This window comes from Lytechinus variegatus, chromosome 19, assembly GCF_018143015.1.
Source record: "Lytechinus variegatus isolate NC3 chromosome 19, Lvar_3.0, whole genome shotgun sequence".
Lineage (NCBI taxonomy): Eukaryota > Metazoa > Echinodermata > Echinoidea > Temnopleuroida > Toxopneustidae > Lytechinus > Lytechinus variegatus.
This window is the reverse complement of record NC_054758.1, coordinates 4,940,722-4,961,190: the sequence shown is the minus strand read 5'-3', so window position 1 is coordinate 4,961,190 and position 20,469 is coordinate 4,940,722. Positions and strand designations below refer to the sequence as shown.

The 20,469-nt window shown below is 38.2% G+C and overlaps 1 protein-coding gene across 2 annotated transcripts in view; it reads left to right on the top strand.

Annotated features, from left to right (window-relative positions):
• The first annotated feature begins 1,557 nt into the window (after positions 1 to 1,557).
• Positions 1,558 to 20,469, top strand: part of LOC121405976 (protein LTO1 homolog) — a 29,446-nt gene continuing 10,534 nt past the window's right edge. For both annotated transcript variants that reach the window (XM_041596970.1, XM_041596971.1), the window contains exons 1-3: positions 1,558 to 1,710; positions 7,793 to 7,978; positions 9,901 to 10,015. In XM_041596970.1, the coding sequence (XP_041452904.1) occupies positions 1,631 to 1,710; positions 7,793 to 7,978; positions 9,901 to 10,015 (381 nt within the window). In that variant the 5' untranslated portion in view covers positions 1,558 to 1,630. The remainder of the gene's footprint in view (positions 1,711 to 7,792; positions 7,979 to 9,900; positions 10,016 to 20,469) is intronic.

Sequence of the window (20,469 nt, the reverse complement as noted above, 5' to 3'; positions counted from 1 at the left end):
TCCCTTGACGCTAAACAAATAAAGAAACAATTTGGATTGAGGGAATGATTTTGAAGGGCGTTGTAGGAATCTAACAAAATGTGAGAATAAGCTGGTGCTTTGGGCTATTATATCATAAGCAGCCAGTTTTCAATATCTCCTCATTTTAATGGCCTACTTAGGATAAGCGGATTGAGATACATGAACATAATAGCTAGAGTAGGCCCTACTTCTATTCCTATAAGAACGATCGGAACAGAGGGTTGTGAAATGAGCGTCCTTGTGGCATTGATTATGTTGGATGCAAAGATGATGTCTATAATAGATATAAAAAGGAGGGCACGTAGGCCTCAGTAGCAACCCATCGTGCCTTTCTGCATGTGATCTAATTCAACTCGCGCTTCGCGCTCGCTATATTGGTTTATAGCTAGACGACACGTGCACATTCTGGTCAGAATGTAAAAAAATATCAGCTCTCATTATTACCCTAGTTTATTAACACTCTTTCCATTTTCTATCTTCAGGTAAAGTTTTAAATTAAAAAATTCACATCGCTCACGCCGCGCTTCGCATTAGCATTATTGGTTTAGAATTTAGATATAAATTCATGATTGATGGAGGGGTGATCGCTTCTGATGAATTTATAATTATTATTGTTATTTTTCATTTTTTTTATTATTATTTTTTTTTTGGGGGGGGGGCTTCGCGCTCGCTGTATTGGTTTATAGGCATCACGTGCATGGTCTGAATGTAAAAAAAATCAGCTCTCATTATTACCCTGTTTATTAACACTCTTTCCATTTCATATCTTCAGGTAAAATTTTAAATCAAAAATTCACATCGCTCACGTCACGCTTCGCGTTAGCATTATTGGTTTAGAATTTAGATAGAAACTCATGATTGATGGAGGGGTGATCGCTTCTGATGAATTTATCATTATTATTATTATTATCTTTTTTGGGGGGGGGGGGTGGTGTACTGACATATATCCATTTGCTCTCCCGGCTCCCCAATAATTTTGACTTATAATGCACTATAAACAAAATATTTAACTATTCATGGTACTAACTGAGGGCAAAATGCTATATTATAATTGCTTTTCAAAGTTTTGGGCATAATTTTCTCCCCAGCATAGCGCACTTATCTGCCCGGCCCCTATAGCCCATCCGGATCGACGCCGCCGGCTCGCTGCCAGCGCTTATTCGTTGTCCCCGAGTAAGAGATATCAGAGATGTATGGAACCGAGGGTTAATGGGGATGGGGCTTCAGCTCTGATTGTATTTTTTTTTCAATTTGGCATGTTGGCCAGTCTAAGCCCCCCCCCCCCCTCCACATTCACACTTTAAAAGCCATTCCGCCAAATCGTGTACTATTTTTATGCTCTCTTGATTTTCTTCTCGTGTTCGTTATGTTTGTAATTGAATTAACCTGAGGAACCAGGGGGGGGGGGGGTCGCCCCGCGTCCCCAGAGCGCGGCCCTACACGCAGCGCCAATTTCAACCCACGTGGTTTGTGTGATACCGTTTCCAATTCCCGGAAGCTCGAAGAAGACCTCGATTATTATGCCGCACATGCTGCATGTACAACAACTAATACCACACATCGTCTCATTCATTTTTCAGCCAACGGTACAAGTTAGACGCAGCTTGAAATGGCTCAATTTCAAGAGGATAACGATTCAATTTGTGATGACGGTGATATTTTCGATAATGTCGTAATGGCGGAAGATAGGTGTGTTGAATTCCATGACGTTTTATTGCGATTAGTTTGTAGTTTGTTACTGCTTGTTGTGACTTGTTGTGTTTGCCCCACATATTCAGTTCTATGTAAGGCTCTTATATAGTCATTCTCTAATCTTACTTGGTTTGTATTTGTCTTTGCATGCAGTCTCTCTTCTTCTGAACCTGTAACGTTATAATTATCATGAATGTATTTTATTTGTGCACTTTCATGTGAAAGTGTACACATGTCATGGGCTGCCATGCTGGCCAATCCACTCTAGGCGACAACGCAATACTTACCCGTGTTAAGAAACTGGGACTCCACTCACGCGCATTTGGGCCGCCCTAGCTTAGAACTAAGCTTTGTTTCACGAAAAATTGAATATTCTTATAATTCAATACATGTAACTAATTAGATTAGTACTGTTAAATCGGTACTCACCGGTTCTTTTCTTGAATTTTCTTGAAAATTCCCACGCTTCTGGCTTCAATTCTGCTATAAATTCTGTCGCCATAGCTAGACAGCTACACATGCAACTTTATTTATAAATGGAGCGCCCCTTACGAGAGTCGCTAATGCCGCGGAAAAATTGTTAGGCATTTTGGCCTGTGGTCAAGGCGTTCTTCTGTTCTATTTTTTTTATAGGTATGAGATCTAAATCACAGCGACTATTCACACTGTTCCATAATGATTCCGAAAGGAGGTGCAACACCCCCACCCACATGGGCGCAAATCCCAGGGGGACACTTCCCCCTAACCCAAAATAGTAGGGGCACATTTTCAAATGTCCCCTATATTTTTGTTCTTTTATATATGATGGAAAGAAATAGGCCTACATCATTTAAATCGAAGTAAAACATGTATTTTGGACGAGACGACCTTCTTTTGGGGGTGATAAACCTTCCTTTTTGTGTTTTTTTGTTAGTTTGTTTTTGTTTTTTTTGCCTGTTTTCCAGCCCCTGGTCCCCTACCTTAGATTTCCACCCTTGCCTCCCACTACTCTTGATATTGTTTGCGAATCTGTTTTGTAAATTAAAGGGGAATTTCACCCTGATAAAAAGATGATGAAAATATGAGAAAAATCATTTCAAAATATCGATGAAGGTGTTATTTGACAAAAAATGGAGTTGATAGAAGTAGAATGCTTGATTTATTGTGACGTCTATAACGAGCAGTTGCTCTATCCTAAATACAAAATGCCCAAATTTCCCATTTTTAATGGTCCGTAACGACCCACTTTTTTCTTTTTGATAACAAGTATGAATTGATATACTAAATGTACCATACAAATCATTATGTATTTCTTGACATTTCATTTACTTTTTTACCATAATAATAGCTGCTTGCAAAGGCCTACGCCGTCACAAAAAAACCCGGGGGGGGGGCCACTTACATTGACGAGTGGATACCATGCGCGACCAAAATAAAAAGTGAAAAGGATGTCCTTTTCACGATAGGGCACGTTACCTACGTAACGTGATAAGGGTGTCAAAAACACAAAAATAACGAAAAAGGGTATCTGTTAATTCGCTAGGAAAACCGTCGTGTTTAGGGTCTAATTTGCGGGGATGATAAAACAAAATCAAAATGTTTTATAAAGGATGTCCTTTTTGCTCCAACACTTCGTGTTTAGAGTCCGATTTGCGCGAGGTGTAGAAGGTGGGGTCGTACTAAACCAAATAATGTAAAGCCGACGACCGAAGGACCCGTAACAATAAAACATTCCTGTACTTGTTTAGGGGTTCATTTCAGGGAATATTTGCCAAGAGTATCGTTTTGTTTCCAATACTGGTTAAGGGTAGGGTTTCACACGCCAATACTTGTTAAGGGGTGCATTTTCAGAATATGGAAATTACGTGTTTAGGGTGCTTTTCGAGACCCCATGGTCGCGCATGGTATCCACTCGTGAATGGAAGTGGGCCCCCCCCCGGGCAAAAAAAAATCTTACCTTTGAAAAAGATTGGTGGGGGATGGATTTTCCTCGAGCGCATACCAATTTTTTTCTGCTATTTTCATAATAAACTTTAAATGAATTCAACTTTGCACTACTTAATTTTTTCAAAGACAAAAGAACAAAATTACATCTCGTCATCATCACCACTATCATTAGCATCACCATCATCATCACCACAACCGTCACCACAACCATCATCATCACCAAGATAATTTTCATCATCGTCATTGCCATCATCATCTTTTTTTTTCTTTATTTTTTCCCCATCCCTTCTTTTTTTTTCTTCCAATATTCCTCCTTTTTTTTTAGAGCGGCACACCGTCATGCTCCCTCACTGATTATCCGCCTCTATATGCTTGGTGTTGTATAAATTGGCGGATACCTCATAAAATGAAATACTGAAGAGAAAATAAGGAAAGGGAAAAAGTAAGAAGAAAAAGAAAATGAGGAGAAGAAAAAAAAAAGCCAAACAAATGAAACAAAACAATGTCAAAATTTCGTAATAAAGTCTTCTACGTCAGTTTAATAATGATGTTTTCATTGAAATGAGAACAAAAAAAGAATTGAAACCATAGGCGGCGGAAGCGGGGACGTTCCCCCCTAAATTTGTTGTTGACCTTTTTTTTTTTTGCTTGTCAATTTATTTTCCTACGTCCCCCCCTAAAATGTTTGGGTTGAGAGCCTTTTTTTTTTGCTCGTCAAAATTTTTTAGGTTGTCCCCTCCAAAAATTTGGGGCTTCTGCCGCCAATGATTGAAACAATGAGGTAAAAAGGACTACATTATATAGTGTAAAGAAATAGAGGGAAGCTCCGAGACAATAAAAAGGTTGAAAAAGAAAAAAATGTGAAAACACAAAGCTCTCACAACATGAGCATAATAACAAATAAGCGAGGACAAGTAGCTGAGGGACCCCCCCAAACTCTCTCTCTCTTGTTATCTATCTATCTATCTATCCGACTCGATTATATAAGAGAAGAATTTACTAATCAAAATATTATGAGCAAAAAGCACGAGCTGATATTTTTTATGAATATTCAAAACTGATAGAGAGACGCAATCGAATTATTCGATTGCGACAAAATTGATGATCTGAGAATTTATTGTTTTTAGGAATTCATTAAAAGCATAAAGTTGATCAGCATTAAAATATGGCAGGCACAACGCATGAGCTAAAGCTTTATAGGCATACACCGATAAAAAATTTTAAGTATTTTTGGTAATCATGAAAAAAATTGATATTTCATGAAAGAAAGCTCAAATCCCGAGGAGGAATATTCTTATGAATTGACTTAAAAAAAAACTGTGGTAAGCCCCATTTAATATTTGATTATAAGTCAAATAAAACAGTAAAAGCTGAAAAACGTTTGCGTGATATTTGGCAACCTCCCCCCCAAAAAAAAAAAAAAAAAAAAAAGTTTTTAACTATAATAATGATCGAAGGTAATTTTGTCTCGCGTAGAACTGGACAAATGAAAAAAAGATTGTCACTAAAAAATGAAGGTAATTTTGACCCACGTAAAATTTGGCGAGCCCCCCACCAAAAAAAAAAGGAAAAAAGGTTTTAACAAGCAAAAAAAGGCTAAAAAAGAGAAAGAAGAGACAAGAATAATTATGAACGAAATATCCCCATTACAAATAATGCTGTGATCATCATAAGGGAGGGGTCGCATAACTAGTATGAACAACGTATTTAATTCCAAAATATTTACTACAAATCTCAATAGGGGGATCGGGCAGAAATGCTCACCCCCACCCCCACCCCCCCCCCCCCCCCCGATCCGCCACTGATTCCAATCAATAATGACATTTATCTGCAATACTGATACTTTGGAATCAAGATACTGAAGAAGATTGATACGCTTTACATAAATTATGAACGTCTGACAAAAAGATAATCTACCGATCACCTGACCGATCAGCTGACCAGTTCGCGTATCACTTCGGAGTTGATCACTCGTCGCAGCTGTGTGGAATGCTCACCGAAAATCAACAAAAAGGGCCTGAAATGTAAGTTTAATAGTAATTCATTTTAATTTCAACTCATTTTTTGAAATATTTAAAGGCTTCCCACCAAATGAAAGTCATATCGCATAACTCCAATTTGTATTAAGGCGTACATTTACCAAAGTCTTGGGTTTGAAATCAGAACTGAATTGTCTAACCCATAATTTTGGGTAATGTCGCCTATGAGGTCCATACATGTTAATGTTTGGACCTCATTGGTACTAGGAGTGGGCCAATCCTGATCCTGCCAGTTTGCCAATAGGCCAATGCCAATGCCAATGAAAAAAAACAGAAAGCAAAAGAGTGGACTTGGACTCGGATCGAAGTAGATGCCAAGTTCAAAGACCATGTGTGTAAACACAGGGGGGGGGGGCAGTCTGCCCCTCCTGGCAGAGCTCACCATGATGATTAAAATGGGGGAAAGAGAGAAAGAAAGGGAGAGGGAAATTAAGAAAAAAAAAGGTAAAAGAAAAGGGAAAGATCAAAAAGGAAGAGTAAAAAGGTAAAACGGAAGGAAGGTGGGAAAGCATGAAAAGAAAGTAATGAAGAACATGTGAGAAAGAAGAAATCCTGAAATACTATTAAATGAGTCAGAAGAGATGACAAAATGGAATGGGAACCTGTGGCGGGAAGGGAAAGAAAAGCAAAAGGAAACAGGGAAATAAGAAAGAATAGATTGAGATAAGTAAAATGCTTGGGGGAAAGCTGAATTGAAAACAGAAAAACGAAGAATATAAGAAAAACGCCGGGGCTGCTGAGGATTAAAAATGAAGACGGGAAGAAAGAATTGGATGAGTTATCGCCACACGTGTATTGCAGTCGGGACAATAAATTACTACGAGAGGTTCCTTAGTTGCTGCCAAAGCATTGCCTATGTCAATGTCCCTAGACAAGGGCTAGACATGGCCTTTCAATTTTATAAACAAAATTAGAATTGAATTTCCACAAGACCCTAAAATTTTCTCTCTCGCTCGGTCTTTGACGTTTGAGAAATTTTCCCACATTTCCCATGTCGTGCTCCCTCAAAGGGTTTGGTTTATTACGCCTCTGCGTTGAAGTATTGTGTTTTGTATCACCCCTTTCAATGATTTGATTGAAAATAGCAGCCATCTTTAAGGTTTAAATGGCTGAATCTCAAGAGGTTCTGGGGCTTCTCCCCAGACCCCACTCAAATGGCGTACAAATTGAAAGGTTGGGACTTTCGGAGTATGTCCCCCAAAAGTTCCACGACCAAGAACAAAAAGAAAGGGCATGAAAAAAAGACTGGATAAATGTAAGATATGATATGAAAGGCATGGCCCAACTTGACTGAACCATATAGTATTAAACAATGCTAATTCCACACGTTCATGGTGGAAATACCAGTTGTTTCACTAGACAATGAGGAGAAAAATGGAATATTTCATATAATAAAATACAAAAGAAATAGTGGATGACGTCATCAGTCTCCTCATTTGCATACTGACCAGGATAAACTGTTTTGTGAAATTAAGCAAAACTTTAAAATGTCATAACTTAATTATTTCACATCTGATTTTGATGACATTTTCAGTGTTATGCTTGTTAACTTTTTGTTGGGGTGGACTTGTCCTTTAAATATCACGCTACTCCCACATTAGAGCTTTCTGCCAATGCTCGTGCATGATAAAAAAATCCTGTTCACATCATATCACCGGAAAATTTTTGGCTCTTGCAGCAACAATGCAAAATGATGCAAGATTTATATTTTTAAATGGAGGTTGAAAATAATAAACATAAAAAAATAAACAAAAAGGCCTATATTCAACAAAGACTGAAACAAATTTCTAATTTCTTTGCACATTTTAGAAGGAAAAATATTGCATAAAACCTTAACATGTAGATCATGGGTAGGTTAGTCTAGTAAATTCTGCATATTTTGACAAAGAAAGTTTCGTAGTGTGATTTCAAAATATGTTAATGTTTTTTTTTAAAGAACTGCAAAGAAAAATGCTGGTGACTACATCAGCATCTTGACTTTGCCTTTGTTTTGTCAAGGAAATGTTTTGCAATGTAGCTAATGTGGGTAAATTAACTTCACCATGTTGTATACTTTGCTTTCAAAGTTTGTAATTTCATCTTTTTTTTCTTTTTTTGCTGGTGGTCAATTGTAGGTGCCAAGCTGCTGGCTTTGAGGAAGGCTTCAAGAAAGGGGAGGAGCTTGGCAGAGAGCAGGGCCAAGCCATGGGCATAGAGAAAGGAAGACAGATTGGCGATGAGTTGGGATTTTATTTCGGTTTCATCGTAACATGGCGAGCCTTGCTGAAGAATAAACCGGAAGATGATAAGAATGTTACCAGGTGAGAGAGAGGTGGAGAACTTGATGCTTCAAAGAGATGGTCCGGGCTGAAAGTATCTATAGCTTAAATAGAGTAGAATTCACTGAGCAAAATGCCGAAAATTTCGTCAAAATCGGATAACAAATAACAAAGTTATTGGATTTCAAATTTCAGCAATATTTTGTGAAAACAATCGTCAGGAATATTCATTAGGTGGGCTGATAATGTCACATCCCCACTTGTTGTTTTGTTTTTTATAATATGAAATTAGGTTTATTCATTTTTTTCCTCCAACAACTTGAGAAACTGGATTGACAACTAATTTAGTGTGCTTTATTTATTGCTGCAACTTATTTCATTATAAGGCAGACATTATTCATATATATGAAATAATAAAAATATTCATATGAAATGATAAAAATATTCATATGAAATGATAAAAATATTATGATTTTATGTAATAACATAAGAAAACGTAAAGTGGGGATGTGTTTAGTTATCTTGATGGCATATTTGAAAGCACAGCCCTTTGTACCCAATTAAATTTTGAAAACATTTGCCAAATAAGAGTTTGTCAGTCTCGCTAAATCCTTTCACTATGTCAATCTCTAAAAATATTCAGATCTAATGCAAGGCTCCACATTAACTTTTTTTGGTGGTGGCCCGTTCGGGCCACCAAAACCTTCAAATAATTTTTTTTGGTGGCCCACTAATAAAGTTTGGTGGCCCGAAAAATATAAAGAAAAACATTAATTAAAAATGAATAAAACAAACTGAAATATTCTGCAATCACTAACACGTACCACTATTCTTTGTACATCTTGTATATAAATTGTGCTTGCTGTTATTTTACTTTGCATAAAACAAAAGAAAAAATGAAGAAAGAAAAAAACAAAGAACAGGTCATAAAAAAAATTTGAGAAAAACAAAAGAAAATTTAAGAAAAATAAATAAAACAAAATTATCAAAAAAATGGGGAAAATTATTATTATTCAGTAGAAACATGTTCTTTAATCAGGTATTTTCAATGGGAAGGGGTATAAATGGTTTAATCACTGAAAAAATGAAAGAAAAAAATAAAATGGCAAAAGTTATCTGGAAAAAACAGTGAGAAAATTCCTTCCCTATATTTGACAAAATGATGGAAAAAAAATCACATGTCATATCAATGAAATGCCTTCCCAAAGTATTTACTTCCTTAAGAGTGGTTTAAGAAGTCATTTGTAAACAAGAAAGAAAGAGCGGCCTATTCATTTTTGGCTCAAAGAGACACAGCTTCGAAATAAACCAAATATCAACATACATACAAATGCACATATGGGACTGTGATGTACTCACCTATGTGTATTAATGCATTTGGAAATCGGTCCTTTTGAGTCAAAAGAGAGGTCATAATTCCTCCTTTTAATGCTTGCAATTAATCAGGTTTCAGTAATATGGACTGTAGAAGGGCATTTCATTGGTGTAAAATGTGACTTTGACGTAGATTTCCAAAGTTCTGGGGAAGATTTCTTAGCAGTAACATTTCGTATCGCAGCTCCCTGGGTCTGAATAGTCTGCTCGTGCACAGCTAGCTGCATTGGTTTCATGCATGCAAAGCTCAGCCAGACAGCCGGCGCGGCCGGCTGAATAATAGGTACTGTATGCTAGCGGTAGGCCTACATACTGTCATGACTATGCACTCTTTGTGTGTGTGTATTTGTGTGTAGATTAACAAAAAAGGCGCATGACGAATTGGCTTGCAATTTCACTGTAGAAGGTTGATAAATGCAAGCAAAATCGGGAGAAAAATTGCGCTACTTTGAAAAATTATTGGTTGCCCGATTCGGGCCACCAAAACTTAACATTTTTTCAATAATGGTTGCCCGAGATGAATTTTTGGTGGCCCCGGGCCACCGGGCCACCGCTAATGTCGAGCCTTGTCTAATGTCTTTTGTTTTTAGGCCTTTGAAGATTATTGAAAGCTTAATCAGCATCATTCAAGAACTGCCAAAAGAGGAGCCAAATAGTGTCAAGTACTGGGACATTGTTCAAAAGATTCGATCAAAATTCAAGCAGGTAATATGATATATGAAATAATTAGAGAATATTGGATGGCTCAGAATGGAATACCAGAAATATTCCAAGAGTTTGGGAAAATATTGTACAAATCGAAGATGAGTGGAATAAAATGGCCCTAACGAGTGGAATATATTTGGTATTCCATGAAATAAAGCCATCCAATATAATAATTATCATCTATCCCAGCCCTAGCTATCAAAAAGAAAGAAATTTGATTGAACAAGCCATAATGGCATCATCACTTTATAAGATCAAATTTGTTCGTTGACATGCGATTTGCATATATATAGTTCATTATGATGTAACAGAGTGTCGTTGTGCTCTTATGCTGCGCATCGCATTGTTGTATGCGTTTCGTATTTCACACATTTGCGCACGCACCTCAAACTGTTAAACTCTTATATTCAATAGCTAATTTTGTACAGGAGCCTATGGAAAAAATTTTGTCAGATTTCGTTCCTTTTTAGGGATACTCTGATACTGCATGGGCAAATTGATGCAGACCAAAATACGCATTTTAATACATCGCTAGAACACTCTATATAGAGTCTTTTACCGGGGGCATTATAGCCTCCCTTAAGATCTTTGCTTTGGATCGCACCATCGCAAGGAAAATTTGCACGAAGGTAGAGGATGATGTGAATAGGAAAACTATAATTTTTTTTTATTAATTGATTATACTAATTTTTTCACGAAATCCTACTTGCTCTTATTTTCTTAAACCACATGACCGAGGTAAAAGGCTGTTTTCTGTCATTGAACTTTTCACCATGTTTGGGGTATCAAGAAAGAGATACGAAATCGGCCAATCGTGGTTTTGAGCCTGGCCTAGCTCAAGTAATCGCAAATTGCTGTACATCATTGTCAACTAGAGAACTTAATGTACAGATAGGGGCATTCCTTGCTTGAAAAAAATATTGAATAGTAACGGTCATCCAAGATCGCTTGAAGTCCTGTGGTGGGCGGCGATTGGCGAGTTGAGTAGGTTTGGAAAAAGCCTGCTGTGATTTAATAATAATAATAATCTGCTTTTATATAGCACTTAATACATCGGAATGATGTGTCTAGCGCTTTACAGATATATTATTACCCCGGTCATTCTGGCACACAATGTATGCACATCCTCCACTCCCTTGGAAGTATTCCAGTCAGTCGCTGGTGAGGCGAACACAGTACTGGACAAGCTACAATGACTTTCACATCCTACCCGGTATCAAGTTATATCAAACTCAGAAGCGAAGAGATAAATTTCCACTGATATCCGAGATCAAATACAAATCAAACTTGGCTGTATTTTCCGCGACAATAGTGCGATACATCGCGATTGCACAATTTGAGTATTATCGTACGTGTGTGTGTTTACATGCAGAGCTTCAGAACTGAAGAATAACGATCAGCTATTCAACAGAATAATCTACCCCACCTTGAGCAACATTTTTTTCGCTGCTCCGTAATGATCATGATGCAGGTGCGTGCCATAAAGGGCAAGCGAATGGTATTTAACGTAGATGAATTGCCGATGTCCCTTTGAAATCTTTTGAAATAAGAATTAAAGAGTCATGTATATGGATCTAGTTCATTAAACTTGCACATATGAGTGATCAAGTTTCATTGATCGTCTTGGACGACTTTCAAGTCACATGATTAAGGTCAGAGGTCATTAGGGTCAATGAATTTTGACTACATTGAGGGTATTCTTTTAAATGTCATCTTAACTTGAAAGTTTATAAATCGCTATCCATGAGTTTCACTTCAGATAATTTAGGTCAAAGGTCAATTGTGTTTTATTTTTTTAATATTTTGTTTCTGCAATAAGTAGATTCTGGCTGGGAGATGGTGGCCTGTGAATTATGAACCTACCGGGCTTTGCCCCTTAAATTGTAGGTGAATGGCCACGCCCAGTTACATTTTATGTGTACATTTTTTTGTATTTAGTATCTGTAATAAGTAGATTCTGGCTGGGAGATGGTGGCCTGTGAATTATGTACCTACCGGGCTTTGCCCCTTAAATTGTAGGTGAACGGCCACGCCCAGGTACATTTTATGTGTACATTTTTTTGTATAACAGTTCCTGTAATATGTAGATTCTGGCTGGGAGATGGTGGCCTGTGAATTATGTGCCTACCGGGCTTTGCCCCTTAAATTGTAGGTGAACGGCCACGCCCAGTTACATTTTATGTGTACATTTTTTTGTATTTAGTTTCTGTAATAAGTAGATTCTGGTTGGGAGATGGTGGCCTGTGAATTATGTGCCTACCGGGCTTTGCCCCTTAAATTGTAGGTGAACGGCCACGCCCAGTTACATTTTATGTGTACATTTTTTTTGTATTTAGTTTATGTAATAAGTAGATTCTGGTTGGGAGATGGTGGCCTGTGAATTATGTGCCTACCGGGCTTTGCCCCTTAAATTGTAGGTGAACGGCCACGCCCAGTTACATTTTATGTGTACATTTTTTTGTATTTAGTTTATGTAATAAGTAGATTCTGGTTGGGAGATGGTGGCCTGTGAATTATGTGCCTACTGGGCTTTGCCCCTTAAAGGTATAGTGTATGATTGGTTCATCTCAGACAAGGTCAGTGAATCAATTGTAAAGATATTATTTTCATTAAGTATCTATATCAGTGCTCTACTTAAGCACTCAACAGAAATTGGTATAACTCTTCTGTTTTGGTGATATCGAGGGGTGAAATATATATTACAGGAGCTCGTTTAACCGATACAATTGTTGATCCGCCCTCTCGAGTTAGGAAATAAATTGATATTAGAACGCCGTTTGATTCATGCATATTCATTATAACATCGTGGATATTCATGAATACGTCATGGCGCATGCGCATTATCGACGAATGCTACACGCACAGTGAGAGCAGGGTAGGTAGAAGTCATGCATCGGACGCTGCATGCACAATGCGCCAATGGTTAGGCGGCCAGTGGCTGCTGATACTGAAGTCCACCCCCTGGACTGTTGTACGATAAGACTACCAAACACATGCATAACATGCACACACTCCTGAATAGCCGGGGAAAGTGAATCACTGTGTTAGGTGAATCACTGGGGGTAAGTGAATCAGTGGAGGGCGCGTGTGTATTGGTTGTGTGTGTTGGCGGGGTCGGATAGGGTTTGCCCCTTTGGTTCCCCAATCAATAAAAATCGTCCTGCAGTACATACACACTGTATATGTATACCAAAGACATACATGCGCTACATGAAACTTCAAACACGTTGATTAGCGGACGTGAATGACTACGCAATACGGCTTACTGTAGGAATCGTATGTCATGAATCTGAATACTCCAAGACTAAAGAGATACGAGGAATCCCAGAGAAGGGGAAGGGCCGAGTTTGATTTTTTGTCAGCTCTTTATGCACCCTTTCAGTTCCCTCCATCTTTATCTTTCCTGAAATCATGATATCATTGTAAAGCGTTTCAGTCAGTTTCAGATTATTTGATAAAAAGTTAAAACAAAAATGGTTTAAAACTCTAAATATATAGACGGCCACCCCATTCTGTTTAGGGCCGAGTATGAAGAAAGGGAAGGGCGAAGAGAAAAACAATTTTCAGGGCGGGAAACATAATAGTAAAACATAAAAGGAAGATAAATCAAGTTAGTAGGACCATGAAGACAGACATTATTGACATGAAAGTAGGTGTGAAGCTGCTTGCAATGCAACGCATCTTGATTATTATACGTTTGTTTAGGCTGAACTGGCGAGGTCAAAAGGTGAGCAGTTGATGCAAAGTATGTACGTAGCGTAGTCTACATCATGTAGACCTTGGTAGTGTGTGTGTGTGTGTGTGTGCGACCAATACATCAAGTTGCAAATTTCGAATAAAGTGTTATTTGGTCAATCTTTACAGGCGTCATGAGCAAAAGCAAAAAATAAACCGGGAGGGGGGTGCAGACGCAATGGGCAAGATTTCTCGGAAAACTCTATTCTTGCAGCCACCCATTATACCTAGATATGGAATAAGGAGAAGTTGAGTATATTCATATTGCACGGCGCTATGATCTACGGTAGAGCCGCTCTTTGTATGCAGAGGGTGAATTTCAGTGCAGAGCTGACCACGGGGGCGACCAGCATGTTTAACAACAGAACTTTACAAGTCACGCAGTGGGAAACAGGGCAACGAAGTATGTGAAAGAAGACTATATAAGCAAACTTGAAGAAGCAACGTCCGAGGGCACATGTACTAGTAATTTACGTCGGCTTTGAAACGTGTATCAATAGGATTTCCACAGAATTGGTCGCTGAGCATTTCTCCAGTGTGGGGAGGGTGGGGTAGTCTATAATCACTCCATCGGTGGGTGGATGGATGACTGAAAGAATGAAAAGATGGATGAATAGAACCGATGGCCCAAGAATGGATACCAATGACAAAGTAATAGATAAGGGTGCCCCATGGGAGCTTTTAATTAGCTACCCCTAAATAAACGATAAACAAAAAAAAATACAGATGGAAAGATGAATTTTTATTGCAAGAAATGAGAGGCAGATATGCCTCCGGGATATAGGCCTACGCATACAGTGTGTGCACGAGCAGTTCAACTGTTGAAAAAAATGTGAATGACTGTGATGCGTGGCGACACGATCAAGACAAAAACATCACTTATTTAGCAATGAAAGTGGAACTCTCATTTCCCCCATTTCCCTGTTATATTTAAAGGAAAAAGGGAATGATAACTGTTGTTTTATAGCAGAGGAAGTGTATTTTTCATATTGAGATTGGGACCAAGGAGATTCCGGCGTGTCGACATTTCACAACTCATTGGGAAAATAATATAATTATTTTTGATGATTGAGAAAAGAAATGTGCTCAGTTCACACTCACGATTTATTTTTGCTAGGGTTACGTGCTGAACAAAGCAAAAGAAAAACATAAGGTTCTAACACGAAATGTTGGTCATGATTCCATACATTTCTCCAATTTGACACCTACCATAATTCCAGGGGATGCTGCATGCCTGTGGAAAATAATACACGCCGCAACACCAGCACCCTGCTTCCAAGGGGCATACAATCGTTTTCGTATCAGAAAGTATCAATCAAATCATATCAGTCAAGGCGATCGTAGAAAGTGTTGAAATATGGTTCAACTATTTTGGCTAAATTGATCAGTTGGTACGAAAAGCCAATCGTGCATGGTGTTCGTGACGGATTGCACTATTGTAGGAATAAGAATATTTTGGGGCGGGAAAGTCGCCTACGGTGGGGATGACTTTCGCAAAAAAAAACCCATTTTCTTTTTTTTTTTGGGGGGGGGGGGCAAGCCCCTTCTGGCAAGGTTCAATGGTAATTATCCGCTTATTCTGATGTATGTGATGCAAATATGTTGCCGGTAAAAAATATAATATTTTGCCTTTATGGGTGTTTTACACTGAACTCCAGGGGGATCAATAGTCTGCTATGCAAACTCTGAATGGCTCGTGAGGTGGGATCTGCTGGTTTGCGAAGCAAAACAGCCTGAAAGGGCGAGCGAAGCGAGCCATTTTTGCAGCCTCAGTAGACCTAGCCACTTCTGCAGCCTCAGTAGACCTAGCCACTTCTGCAGCCTCAGTAGACCTAGCCACTTCTGCAGCCTCAGTAGACCTAGTCTGCTATGCAGACTCGTTGAATCAACTGAGGTACACACACTGCAGATGTGGGTCTACAATATTGTAGACTAGGGGATCAAGGAGAATACAGATATATTTCAGAATACTCACTGAGAGACAAGCCGATCTGCAAAAGTAAAGGTAAAGCGGTCACGGGGAAAGCAAACAAGTAATACTTTCTTGAATAGGCATATTGGAGAGAATAATATTGAACTAAAGAGAAAAAAATTGAGCATGCGAACATAAGGAATACACAAAACCTAAGTTTAGGAATTGTATAAACAGCGAAAAATACGAAAAGATGTTACGAACATGCTTTCACTATTCATGATGTATAATGCAATGATATTAAAAGGGGACTTTTTTTCAGTTGTATTTAATTTCAACCAGTGGCGTAAATAATGAACATAAAAAAATATGAAGGTCATATAGGGCACAAATCTTGATTTTTTTGTAATCTATGAAAGATTTGGACATGATATTCAGACCCGGTATTCAGTTATAGTTTCCCTTCTCTCTTACTTTTTTTTTGGGGGGGCGTGACAAATTTGGGAATCCATACAGCCCTATAAGCTTTATTTTGAACGCCACTGATTTCATCTGAATATCATTGGAAAAATATTTACAAGGTAGTCAAGTGGTCAGCCGACTCAGCGTGTAAAACAATATAAATTTCATTGCATGATAATAATAAAATTATATTTATTAAATAATATCTTGTGCAGTTAGCAAAAACGGGGATAGGACATTTTGTAATTCGCTATGCAGTAAAATAATGAGAAAGGCTGAAACGATATATATTCAACTGGATCAACTGCAGAAGGAATGGCATGTACGTACATAGGCCAAGTGGATAGTGAACGAACTGATGGTAGACCAAATGATAGGCGAGTTGGCAATTGGACAATTTGGCATCAGACGAAATAGAAGTAAACCGATCCGATCCATGGACTTAGCGCCTATTATCACGCCGGTATATAAGGAGATACAATGTTGGAAACGATGCCCAACGGACATGCGCGTATGGATTGAGCCCGACCCGCCCAGCCAGGGAATCATAGGTGCCGTAAAAATGCAGTTTGAATTATCGTATTTCATAATCACGTGAAAAGGGCATTGAAGACCACTTGTTCAATGTGTTTATGAAAAAGATCCATGAATATGTTGTAACCACCTTTTGAAAAAAAAAATGTGACCAGAAAGCATAGAATTTTAAGCATTTTGGGGTTTCAATTTAGTTCAACTTCTCATTAGAGTGGTAGACCATACTAAAATTATGGGGAGGGGATATTTCATCTCTTTTCCGATCGAATATTCTGAGCCTTTTTTGCAACCGTGAACGTGATGGATATAAATATTATCTTAACAATTATTATTGATGTGAGCGCGAAACGTGAGCTGAAAACATTTGATATTCTGACCTAAAATGTGAAATATCTATGAGCACTATTGGGTAATCATGAACAGGATGGGTATCTAACAAATCATTTAATGCGAGCAGGATAGTCACCTTACTAAACTTCAATGCGAGCGCGAAGAGTGGGATGATTTTTTTTTGTTGTTTTCTGATCTAAAATTAGGACTTTCTATGCACTTTTGGCAATCATGAACAGAATGTATATTTGATGCGAGCAATGTCGAACATCTATACGGCGCCCCGAGGTAAAAAATCAATTCACCCCCTCCCCACCTAGGTTGAACATCAATTTGGCACCACCTAGGTCGAACATCAATTCGACGACCCTAAGCAAAACATCAATTTCGCCCCTCCCTAGGTCGGACATAAAGTCGATGCCCCTATAGGTCGATAATCAATCCGGCGCCCCTCCCTAGGGTGAACATCAATTCGGCGCTCCCCTTTCCTTCTTTTGTTTTCCTCCTCTTTTTCTTTCCCCCTTTTCCTTCTTTTTTCCTATTTTTAGCGCCCCTTTTTCGCCTACTGGGGGGGGGGGCGTGCCTGAGGACCCCGAATGTGCGCGTGGCAAAGCTAAAGATATAGAGAATAAAGACAAAGATTTAATGAAAATATAAGAAGTCTTGAAATATTTTACATTTTCTAGGCAAACAAGAATCCAAAGCGTATAAATAGTGACCTCCATTTGCATCCTGTTTGATATGCTCGCGTTTTGAATAAAATTTCCTGCTATTTCCATTGCAGGCTAAATAAAGGGCAAAAGGTTAGGGGTTTTTTTGAGAGGGGGAATGACGATAAATAAAAATACAAGCGAGTGCGCTGGGTGCTAGTCAGGGGCAGTGGAACGTATTTTCTTGGGGGGGGGGCAAAAAAGGGCACTTATATGTATTTTTTATGCAAAGTGAAATTTTCACCATGTGATTATCATTTGCGTTATAGTAGTTGCACGTTTACAGTAATTAAGTTCAGCATTAAAGCCTTTTTGAAGTCTTTTCTGATTTATAAAATATGTAATCAGGCTTTTTTAGTTTATTTATTTTTCCGGGAGCGAGCGTAGCAAGCGAATGGTTTTCCGCGCAAATTATTGTCAAACGAACATTCTTGCAAAATGTGAGCGCGAATCGCGAGCTGAAATTTTGCACAATGCATGCACTAAAAATGAATGTTGGTTTGACTGCATTTGATAACAATGTCTTTTTTTAAATATATATTTTTTACCATTTCGATCCATGACACGTTTGCGTTTATTTTGTTTTTGTCCGTTGACATGCCAAGCGCAGAGAAGTCGTGCCAAAATGTGATTTTGCATAGAGCACATTCGCTGCACCATCATCGGAACTTCGGAATAACAAAGAAATAGAAGACCCCTCCCCCCAATAATTCCTCGAATATATATATCTCTCTCGATGATACGTACGTAATTTATTCTCCAAGCCCAGAGGACCAAGGAGGAGTGGGGTGAAGGGGGGGGGCACCCAGAAGACGTCATTATCAATTTCTCTGAGAAAACCGTAATAACATTTTGGTCACAAAGTTGGACAAAGTCAAACGTGATAACTGTTTAGTATGTACATGTACTCAGGGGCGGAAATCTCTCCCAAAGGTAGGGGGACAAGGGTCTGGAAAATTTGACAAGCAAAAAACAAATGCTATTACATACCTAAAATTTAAGGTCATTTCGACAAAAATATATTTGACAAGCAAAAAAAAAATAAAGGTCATCTCGTCCGATAACGCCCGTTTTTATTCACATTTTAGCATCACGAAAGACCCAAAATAGTAGGGGGACATTTGATATTATGTCCCCCTACTATTTTTAGTAGGGGGGACACGTCCCCCCTGTCCCCCTGGGATTTCCGCCCATGCATGTACTACCATAACAAGTTGAAAAGAAAAATACAAAGCAGAACTTTCGGGGGGGGGGGAATTGATGTTACATAAACATCAACTGCTTAAAACATACAGGCCTGACGTGCCGGTATCATATGCGGACCCAGGAGGCTAACGGGACGCCCCCCTCCTATTGGTGGGCATAATAGGAGGAAAGAAAGAAGGGAAGAAATGTAATAGAATGGAAAGCAGAGGGTAGGAGAGAAGACAAAAATATAAGAGGAGGAACAATGAATAAAATAAGGTGAGGGGAAATTAGACTGGGGGACCATATGTTATTATATAAAACAATTTATCCCGAGCTTCATGTTCGTATTGCCTGTTCGATGGAATGTTTATTATTAATTTCTTTATTCATTCAATCATATTTAAACAGGTTGACAAGATCAGATTTGTAATTACTGTTTTTTAATCTTATAGTCCTTGTACAATAAAACATAATTAAATAGCAATTACAATAACAAGTATAATTCATATCAAATTAAAGAAATATCAGCTGATCAATGTAAAAAAAACAGGCTTTAGTAACACGAACAAGGGAACTGAATATAGGTCTGTACTAATTCAAATGCTTGAGCAATATAGGATTTCCCGTCCAATTTGATAAAAGTTTCATTTGAATTAATGAAAGGACGTTCAAATTCGAAATATTTTCTCAACCCTCTGCACACATGGTTCTTTTTCATGTATCCATCATTCAATTCTGTTCTATATCATTCCTTTGAAGTTTGGTATGAATCCAATTTAGAGGAAAATTCGTTCAAATTAATGGCCAAAGTTGTCATTTAATTTCACGACGACAAACTGATCGTTTAATTTCGCCAAAAATACCATTTTCAATTTCATTTATCGCCACACATATTTGCACTCTAAGCGTCCAATGTTCCTGTGTTTATTTTTGTAAGTTATACATTTTATTTTAAACCTTACATTATCTTTTTCTGACCTTTTCAGTTAGAATTATTTTATTCCATTATGTTTGATAAAGACGTAATTCATGTAACATTTATAGGATATGATTGTAAACGGTTATTCTTTTAGTGATTAATGAGTGGGTGCAGGGGCGGACCCAGGATTTCCCGAAAGGGAAAGGCACATTTTCCCTAGGAATTTGACGAGCAAACAAAATCGTGGCTCTCAAAGGGGGGGGGGCACGGGCGGCTGTCCCCCCCCTGGATCGCCAGTGAGTGGGTGGATGACCTATACCAATGGTAGGTATTTTTTTTATTCATCATCTTGTTTTTTTTTATTTTTTGTATCGGTTTGGAAGGGATGGGAAACATGGTATTGACCACAGTCTATATAGTCATGATAGTTATGAAAGTGGAACAAAACCGAATTGTTCCGATGATGGTTTATCCGATGGATGGAACATTTTAGAAAAATTGTAAACATCCACTTTAGAAGTAAAATCCATTTCCATAATCATTCAAAAGAAGTAAACAAGAAAGCGACGAAAACACTGTCCGTATCCTATAAATGATTTTGAATTCCTAAACGTTCGTAAGGAGGGTGTCGGGGCGAATTTGAAAAAACTTCTTCAGCAATTTA